The following is a 10,568-nucleotide window of genomic DNA, read 5'->3' on the forward strand; positions in this document are numbered from 1 at the left end:
TTTCGCCGCCTCTGAGGTACCCGTCGTTTGCCGCGCTGTTGCGGTGGCAGCGCTTGGATCGTACACGGAAAAAAAGAATTTGCTCTCACAACTAACGATTTAGTTAACATGGACATAACAAACAATTTTAGTTGCAGGAGCAAAGAATTTGCTCTGGGAAGCAAAATTCTGCTGTCACAACTAACGCGTCGCTATGGTAACAAATGCATTTGTTGTAAGAAAAAATCCTCGTTTAGTAACCAGAGCAGTTGCATTTGTTACCATAGCCGACCATAGCGACGCGTTAGTTGTGGCAGCAGAATTTTAGTTCCCATAACAATTTCTTTGTTCCTGCAACTAAAAATTATTTGTTATGTCTATGTTAACAAAATCGTTAGTTGTGGGAGCAAATTCTTTTTTTCCGCGTACGGGCACCTCGCCGGAGGAATCCAAGCGCTCGCTGAGAGGTGCTCAATGCCGCCCGCCCTACGAAGGGCCCTGGTACTTGTCAGGTTTGTAACTGGGGCAAACGACGGACGTACTTTCTGGATGATCCCTCGGTCAATCACCGCGAACCCCTGCCTGCCGGTCACCCCCGCCAAAAGTGCCCGCTCCCTGCACCCGCAACACTATCGCTGTGCCATCGATCGATGATCGACTTTGCGCGGCGAGGTACGTGCGGCCAGAGGGCAAGTGCCAGTGGGCGCGAAGTGCTGCGCTGCGGTGTCGCCCTCGAGATGGGCGATACGGGCGCGGAGTGGAGCGTGCCGGCCCAGCGGCACGCGCGGCACTACCCAACCCCTCGCCGGTGAGCCAAGCGTTTACCGCTTAGAAAAAAAAAACGTGTACATTGTATGCTGATATATTAGCATTATCGTTGATGATCACTGATCTCGTCACTGATATAACAGTGTTCATGAGCTAGGGTTCAGGTCGGACAGTTCAAATTGACCACACAATGTCAAAAGCTTTCAAAGAACTATTCTTCGCATTGCAAAGAGTTTTGAAGCGTTGTATATAAAATGATTTGCATTGTGAACTAAATCATTTGCATTGCAAACTAATTCTTCGCACCTTAGGAAGAAAATTGTTTGCAATGCAAACTTCCTTCCAATGCGTCAAATTTCTTTGCAAGAATTCTGCAATGCATAGTAACTCGTTTGAAAGATGTTTTCACGAGGAAACTGGAAGTGTCATCTTATTTTTAAAGTCACTTGGATGAAAGGAAATAGTGGCCAGAAACCTAAACGTGAGCATATTGACGATTGCTGATTAATCAGTGTACATACCATGTGTATACTATCATTAATCAGTGATCATCAATGTTTGCTGATATATCAGTTTACAATGTACACTGTTGAGTTGCCAATATTGGCCTTGCTCGCGAGCAATGCCGCGGTATTGATTTAGAAGCCTCGCGCGCACGTTGTTTTACTTGAAGCGGTGAGATAACAAACCACTGGCAAAAGTTTGGGACAAAAATGTCGAAATATGAATCCCCGTCAAACTGCTCGCTCCCCGACAAAAACGCGTGTGGTTAGGAATAGAAAAGTCCCCGCAACTTTAAGTAAATACGAAAACGTTACGCGATTTTTAAAGTCTGCCTGCGTGGGCACCACCAGATTTTACTGTGCGTCCCACTGGAGCCCTACTGGCGGCTGGAGGCTGACGCGCACCCCTACCACTTCTCGCGCTGGCTGGCTGGCTGGTGGGGCGGGGAACGATGTGACAAGGGATTTAGATGGCCGATCGTAAACGGGATATGACGCCTTCAGTCAAGCCCGTGGATGGACGCCTGCCGACAGCCGGGTAGGCAATGAACAGGGCGTGCCTGACCACGGGTTGCCTGCTACAGGAACAAGATGCCCAACTCGCTTTAGTCTCGTTTTTTTTTCATGCAGCGTCCCCACCCCCGCAGCCCCGAGCAGAAAGGCACTCTGCAAAGCAATATTGCCACACTCAAGGTCGGTGCAGATTTTGGGCCGCACGCGCCACGTTCGTATCGAATATACACTTCGGTTACTCCCTCCCCCCGCCCTTCGCCCCTTACTCTGAACCTCAATTTCATCCCCACTCCCAATCCATGGCCCAATCTGCCTTGAGCTCTGTCCGTCTCCCCCTCGTCCCCCCTCATAAAGTCGGTATGTTTGTGTTCGCGCGGCAGAGCCATGCGACTTCGGTCTACACACACATTCTCTCTGTCTGTCTCTCTCTCTTTGTCTCTCCCTGCCTCTCTCTCTCTCTCTCTCTCTCTCTCTCTCTCTCTCTCAATACGGGTCCCTCACACGCACCGACGCAGGGAAGGCAGAGCCAGGCACGCAATCGCCTTGCGGCAGTAAGGCGCCGTCGTGTCCTACAGCCCATCCCCGCCCCTCTCCTTTCGGTTGTTCCGCGACACCTCATCTGTCGCTCGCCCTCGCCTCGCCACCTCGCTCCTGCCCGCCTCACCACCTCGCTCCAGCCTGCCCCACCCAGGCGCGGCAGCGTCCCAACTAACGCTTTGAAATTAATAGCTTTACCCAGCAAATAACGTACGAACACGACACCGGAGTGGCCCTGATTCACTCGCTGCCTCGCCTCGTCGATGTGCATGTTTCATGTTTTAATGATTCTTTCCTTTTTATTTTGGTGACGAAATTATCGAGGTGTTTTTTTCTTCTTTTCCGTCAGACCCTAGAGTGATGTGTGGACCGCCATACGAGCCGTCGCACAGGGGCCTCTAGCAATAACAGTCGTTAGTAAGCAGAGACGAGTGACGGCACGTACGCCCCCTCCCAACCTCCACACATTTCCTCTGGGGACGCGGTTGTTAGCGCAGATATCGGAATCGCATTTCGTTGCGTGAGGTGGGGGCATCCATCGCGCGCTTCTTTCACTGAGTAACGCGTCCTCGCGGGCGGGAGGGACGCCGCCGGGCCGGGTCGCATGGGCGAGGGAGGAATAAACAATGGAGAGAGAAAGACATATACGGGGATGGGGGGGAGGAAGAAGAGTGAGATGAGGAAGACAAAAAGAAAAGGATGGAGTACTACCAGCCGTCGTGATGGGGCAACGGAGCGCGGTGGAACGTCAAGTTTTTCGTTCCGCTATATCCAACCCTCTGACCTCTCTTCTCCACTGACTACGCCCATCCCTACCACGGCCGCGCCCCTTCTCTACCCGCCCCACACATGCTCTTCTTAAGCTCCCCCGTTTTCGTTCGCTCAGCTTTTCTGCCCGACGTTTGTTTACATTGTGAGTCTGAAATTATTAAGTCTGAGAATAAGGATCACTCGGTCGACTCGAAGCCCTAGGGGCATTCTAGATCTAGTGCTTTCTTTTTAGTTCCGGTGTGAAAGTGGCCACAATGTGCGATATTCTCGGTCGTATTTTTGGAGCCCTCGCGTCAGCGACTAGCAAATGTGCGCTGCCACCGTCTGCCCGGGGTATTCACTCCCGTCCCATAATGATAAGGTTATTACGTGGTATTATACTCATATGATATCGAAAAATACAAAATGGCCGAAGTTTAAGTGCAGTATAACCAGGTAATACCGATTCTCCGTGTAAGTTTTTCTGCTAGGTAAATACCCTCATCGCGCGGACCTCTCCCTCGAAAACAACAAGTCGCTGTTGCTTCACCTGCCCAGCTATGAACCTGGAGGAGGCTGGCCCGTCGCGAACGTGGCCGCGTAGAAGAGATGGATGGAGCTGGCGGCGAGAAGGGAGAAAGGGGGGGGGGGGGGGGCACGCGACAAGCGCGTCATATCTCCACCGCCCCTGGTCGCATGATAACGGCCCAGCGGTGGTGGGCACTTGGGAGGGGTGGGGGAGAGTGGGGGCGTCCTTGCGGGCACGAGGCCCATCAGACACCAGCCCGCACCAGCTCGTCCAGGGAGGCGTTTGTCCCGCGCGGGAGGGGCGGCAGGCGGCATGCTCCCCAGCAGGGACGAGGGGGAGTGCAGGGGGTAGTCATCGCGATTAGCTAATCGACTGGTCCGCCATTTATCACTATCATCAGGCCCCATCACGTCGGCTGGCGTCCGGTGTGCCCAAGCCCCCCAGTGCCTGTGGACGAGGTGCGGCTTGGCTGATACTGCACTCGTGAAACTGGAAGCAGAGGTTTACCAATCTCATTTAAGAAACACGAAGGCTTAGGCATCCTTTGGCGGTGGGCCAGTCTGGTTTAACCTGCACTTTGGGGGTGAATGCGTTTATGTTCGTGGCTGAGCTCGCGAAGCGGCACTGTTACAATCTTGCGAACAAATTTTCTTCAAAGGTTCGCGAAGGAATTGGAGGCTTCGCAATGGGTCAGATTTTGTTCGTCTTTACATATAAAATGGTTCGTTAGCTAACAATCCTTTTCCTCAATCAATGTGAAAAACGCGTTCGTACATGTTCTATGTATTTTGTCATTTGCCGTATAAAAAATTGTCATAGATGTTACAATCTCCCCCCCACCAAATAACTTCCACTCTTGCGCGTCATTTGATTTCAAGTCGATACGGAGTGATTGCACATTACAATCTTTGATTGTAATTGTACGTCTTCTTCCATGGAATTTTTTTCACAATTTTTTTTACACAGCATTGTAGATCTACAGTAACAACACACAAGAACAAGCCTCAGTTTACGTGCTACCTGTCACGTGCCATACAAACGCACTAGTATACGATAAGCTTACTTACCTGGGCGGTTGACGGTCCACACGTTTCCGGATGACTACGGTTGCACTTACCTCCCTGTCCTGAAGGCCACTCCCATCGGACCCGGCGGGCACGATGGTGACGAGGCTGGAGACCAAGCGATGCCAAATGGGGGATCGCTCTGCTTTGGTGGGAGGCGGTTTGCCTTCCAACGAAATTCTATTATAGGACCTTCTATGGAACGGCAGCGTCGTTTTGTTGGCAAGGCCACAGGGACCTGTCCCCCATCCGTGGGGGGATTGGCAGAATGGAGGTATCTATCCGGCCGCGGTTGGTTGGCAAGCTGGAGTGTCGCAAGGGTGACTTGGGGCTGGCTAGGTGATGGGGGCGGGCGAGGGTGATAGTGGGTGGGGCGGCAGGAATCGGACTCTATTTCCTCCCGGAAGCAGACAATTCGGGCCTCACAAGGCGCTTCCTGGTTGTGCCTTGCCGGTCTGCCTGCTCTCTCTCACTCTCTATCTCTCTTTTACCGAAACTCTGGGCTGCCCCCACGCACACTCGCCCAAATTCCATCATTATACACAAAATCCTATACCCTGTCATGCACCATGATGGTATCTGTTGTCCGTAAGTAAGTGGTGGGTCAGATAATTTGTACTCTGGAAACCCGAGTGTGTACATGCATGGCAGTACTTCCTAATGACCCACGTGTATTCAGGAGGTAGTGTGAGTTAGAGCATGTAAGTGGCGCAAAATTAAACTATAATGCCCAGATTTGGGTTAGGCTCCACCTGACCGCATAATACTAAATCGTAATAAGTTGCTGTTCCGTCACACTCACCTGGCACGCTGGTCCCCAGGGCGACAAAGGTGACGGCTGTGACGGCGTCCGGGAAGCCGACGGTGCATCCGAAGTGAGACGCAACGTCGCCGATGATGGCTGTGAGCAGGCCGATGCCCGCGATACTCACTACGAAGCAGACGTAGCCGCCGGCCATGTCTGCAGGCCAAGTCACGGGGAGGGGGCGTTAGTCACCAGGGAACATCAGCCGGACACATCAAAAGCTACACACAAGGCACAAGGGCGGCACGAGTTAGCCACACAGAATACTAACGAGCACAACGACATTGTTCAGGAGCAAATGGCTAGTAGGTGATTGATTAGTAGTTAATATACATTGGGGTGCGGTGCACACTAAAACCTTATGACCTTTCAAGTTCATAGCTTGGAACACACTAAACCCGTAGGCATTTTATTGTGCATACGAATGCAGAATTTTATGCAGCCATAAGTATGAACAAATTTTATGCATACTCATGTACAAATTGTGCACAAACTGTACGTACATAGTTATGCATACAATTGTGAATAATACTATGGCTGTACAAAATTCTGCATGTTCATGCACAACCCAATGCATAAGGATTTAGTGTTAAGATCTCTGTCAACACGCACGCGCGTAAGAATTTTTCAATACGCTATTATAAACAAATTTGTTGATACTGGTGTACTTTACAAAAAATGCGTAAGCCGTAAGCCGTCCATGGAGGCAGAAACCAGTAAGCTATGAATAAAGTTCATTAGATTTCAGCGTGTGGGTAGACGCCACGATCTCTCTATCAAGATGACAGTAATGACTAAAATTCAAGAAGACTCTTTCGGAAATTTTATGTGAGGGAGATTCGACAGCTCGACCTCAACCGACAATTCTATTTTTGCAGGCCACATCGAGAGATTATCGCGTACGACAATTCACTGTAAATGGGTTGGCGTCTTATGACGCCAAAATATTGGCGTCCTCTATAGAACGCCAAATTTTGGCGTCATAAGACGCCAATTATTGGCGTCGAGCAAAAGAACGCCAAAATTTGGCGTCTTATGACTCCAAAATTTGGTGTCTTATGACACCAAAATCCGGCGTCTTTAAGAATATGGCGTCGTAGGACGCCAAAATTTGGCGTCATAAGACGCCAGAATTTGGCGTCATAAGACGCCAATGTTGTGGTGTCAAAAGACGCCAACCCATTTTCAGTGTTCAGAGTATAATAGTAAAAGGCTATTCCAATTATGCTGGTCCGGTTTGAGAAAGTGCGTGTACCCGCGAGTTTGAGAAAGACTGAGAGGTTGGTTCTACGAGTTGAAAGAACGCCCACGTTCATGTACCAGACTGAACAGTGTTTTCGATTTGAATCTGATATAAATCTCTAAGAGGACATACTTTTGGAATAGCCGATTACTGGAAGGACTGGAAGGACGTTCATAATTTATTTATATTTTCACAAATTAATGAAATTTTAACAAGTGCACGTTCCAAAATATTCATAAAAGTCAAGTATATGGGGCACAGATTACTTCAGGCATCCCCAAAATGAAAGTTCTCCTAGCTAAACGCAGCTTTTTCATTGCTCTACCTTGCCCGGGCCCAGCACTTCGGCGTCCAGCGGGCAGTGAGATATCCTAGAGATCATCCATCCAAAACGTACACCTACCATTCGCAGTTACGAAACTGCCACCTCGGAGGCCAAGTTCAGCCTATGAAAGCTCTCATAGCGCCTGGTAGGTAGGCAACATCCTGCCTTCAGTGCATTCGTGTTCTGCGGGCTGGCCTACCCTCGGCCTCGCAGGCGCCGAGCTCCTGGGCCGAATTAATCCGATAAAAGCAGACGGACTTGCTGAACGATCTCTAACCCAGCACGTTGCAGGCACTATATCTGTCATTGGCTAGAAAAACTTTCATTTTGGAGCACTATTAGAGTGTAGGCCTTCGCGAACTTATCCGATTAAAATTCTTTTGTTAAGCAATATCAATTTTTTAAACAAATCTTATGATAAACAGTTTGTGTATTGGTCTAAGCACACAAAATTAAAACCAAATGCATTCATGAGTAAAGGTGTCAGTAATAGTTATCGAAAGCTGCAATATAATGAGATATGAATAACACACAGTTATGACAAATTCGGTTCTAAAGCAAACATACGGTTTCCCATTTTTTGCGATTAGCTAACACAGGAAAGCCAAAACACATATTTCATACTGGTGGCTAGAAACATAGAAATGACAGAGTGGTAGGCAACAATGTTATTTGTGTTTTGTGGGGTTATCCTTGGGATTTCTTTAGAACACTCAAGACACATAGTTATGGCTACGAATTTCCAAAACATTTACTTACTTCCTGAATCGGGGTAACTTGTTTCATGCGTACTATGCAATTTAATCTAAGCGGCACAACAGCGCCACTTAGCTCCCTAGATTATCCGAGTGAATTAAGGTCATCCTGGAAAGTAAAATGCTTATCGTACGTAAGTACATCATGCAGAACTTGCACTTGTGCCAGTTGAACTCGCCAAATATCAGTAGTCAAAAGAGTATTTATTTGTGTTAGAGTTTTCGACCTTAATTTATTTATATTTCAGTTACTATTAAATGCCTGCACGGAAAATTTCGTTTTGCAATTTTTTTGCTGCTGGCAAAGGATTTCTTTGAATTAATTTATTGTATACAAATCAGACCATAATCTAACAAAGCCCCCGAATCCTGTACAAGTTGCGAAGCACGACGGGAGTCGCAATTTAACAGAGAATTCATAGAGTGATAATTTCTTTTGGACGGTGTCATTCCTACCCCTCCCCACTTTCCTCTCTATCTTTTTCACACTGGATTGTAAGAGGGTGGTTTATCCACCATTAATCTAAGAGGCGGACCTGGGCCGCCGCTCTTCCCCACGCCTCATTGCACAGAGATAGGAGTCGTCCCCGTTCAAAGGCGGCGGCAGCGTAGCGGTGGCCGTGTCAGACACTGCGCTTTCTGCACTGACTCGCTGTCAGCGAGGGCAGGGAAAAAGAATCTCTTTCTTATCGGCAGAAACGGAAGACAAGCGATCAGGGTCCGCAGCAGCGACGTTGTGCTAGCTGGCAGGCAACTCAGTCGCGGTGAACTCGACGAGCAAAGCGTGGTGTCGACGCCACTGGTGGGTTTACGAGTCCTGAAAGAGGAGGTTAGTTGCGGCGACTGCGACAGCACCGACTATTACGTGCACAGGCTCGCTAGAAAGGCATGAAACAAACTAGTATAGAGAGACCCATAAAAATATATCACTCGCAATGCGTGCTGCAATTATAGGCCGGAACTGGGTCAGCTACAATGCATCTCCAGACACTGCGCTTAACGGGGATGAAAAAGAGCAGCTAGGTTTCAAAGGAACACAAAAGTAAAATGTGTCAAGAAAAAGAATAAAGAAGTTGAGAGTAAACTAGATTAACAAATTTATTCTACGATACTTAAAGTATAGTCTTACCTGTAGGTGGAACGAAGGCAAATAAAAATTTAAATGGAAACGTGAAGAAATGCATAATATAATCTCCACATGAAGGTGATCCCCCGTCTTCTTCTTCATCTGTTAACAAACAAAATTGAAAAATTAGATTTTCAATTAAGTTTAATACTTAAAAGTTTAGAAGCCGGAAAATTGGTTATAAGAATTCAAAGGACTGCAATGAAAGAGTTCGACAAACGAAAGGTGTCGTCATTTTCACATTAGCAGCTATAATTTGGATGTTAATTCAATGTGATAGCGATTATTATCATGAACACCCCACAAGCCATTTGGTAGTAGCATATAGAGCTGTAACAGTTATTTATTTTTCTAATATTTAAAAATCATTTCGTTTACACACATTCTGAAGACACAAAGGAGGCGTTCTCTCAAGCAACTAGGCAGTAGCAAATTGCACCCAACAAAATGTGTTCTCAATTCAAGAACTGTACTTAAATTTTTGAGACCAATTTGTCGTTTTAAGGATCAAAAAGTAAGAATGTGTTTTCAAAAATTGAAGAAGAATTCTTGAATTAAGAATACACTTTTTTTGATGAGACAGTTAAGATCGTCAGTCGAATAAAGCATCACAATCACAACCTCTACTCATCCATTTTCAGGGATTGACCTACCACCACCTCCGAGATCTGCAACAGAGTAATAAGGGGGAGCCCTTCAGCTTCTAGGACGTGACCTCATATCGTCTCTCCAATGCGCACCGAGTTAACTTTTCGAATAAATTTCACTGATGCCCCCTTTTCTGGAGAGGGGTGGGAGGGAGGGAGATAGACGGAAGGAGGGAGGGAGGGAGAGGGAGAGGGAGAGGGAGATGCCCACTAAAACACTGGGCACGTTTAGTGAGAAGAAGGTCGGGTAGAGATGAGAGGAGCAAAATTTTAAGACGACAGCATTTACCCGACAAAAGTGTGTCGGTTCTAAGATCATAAGGAGTTTTGCTGAGTATACCATTTGACCATAACTAAATAAAACCTTGCAATGTGAACGGTTATGACTCGCTTATGAAACACTGGCAAGAAGAACCGTCCAACCCTAACCTAATGAACCGGGTACCAGGTGTATCTTTAAATGCGCTTCAGTTCTGCAGGTTTGCCTGCTCCTTTCGCCCCATTGCCCCTGCAGCCCTAGCGAGTGATCAGTTGATCAGTCCCGCAACACTAGCGCATTCGAAGGCACACACCCGGTACGTTAACACCGGCCACACCAATACTTATGTTATTCCACATAGAATTTAAAGGACTGCAATGAAAGAGTTCGACAAACGAAAGGTGTCGTCATTTTCACATTAGCAGCTATAATTCGTTTACACACATTCTGAAGACACAAAGGAGGCGTTCTCTCAAGCAATTAGGCAGTAGCAAATTGCACCCAACAAAATGTGTTCTCAATTCAAGAACTGTACTTAAATTTTTGAAACCAATTTGTCGTTTTAAGGATCAAAAAGAAGTTAAAGTAAGAATGTGTTTTCAAAAATTGAAGAAGAATTCTTGAATTAAGAATACACTTTTTTTGATGAGACAGTTAAGATCGTCAGTCAAATAAAGCATCACAATCACAACCTCTACTCATCCATTTTCAGGGATTGACCTACCACCACCTCCGAGATCTGCAACAGAGTAATAAGGGGGAGCC

General features: G+C 47.3%; 1 protein-coding gene across 7 annotated transcripts in view; it reads right to left on the reverse strand.

The window, feature by feature from the left end:
• The window catches only part of LOC113212423 (sodium/calcium exchanger 1-like), a gene marked incomplete at its 5' end in the record, with an annotated part of 45,056 nt that overhangs the window by 10,509 nt on the left and 23,979 nt on the right, over nt 1-10,568 (reverse strand). For 2 of the 7 annotated variants that reach the window (XM_052277467.1, XM_052277461.1), the window contains 2 exon segments: nt 8,901-8,999; nt 10,528-10,542. In XM_052277467.1, the coding sequence (XP_052133427.1) occupies nt 8,901-8,999; nt 10,528-10,542 (114 nt within the window). 7 annotated transcript variants of the gene reach the window in all.

Source organism: Frankliniella occidentalis, unplaced genomic scaffold, assembly GCF_000697945.3.
Source record: "Frankliniella occidentalis isolate FOCC.00 unplaced genomic scaffold, Focc_3.1 Scaffold10, whole genome shotgun sequence".
NCBI lineage: Eukaryota > Metazoa > Arthropoda > Insecta > Thysanoptera > Thripidae > Frankliniella > Frankliniella occidentalis.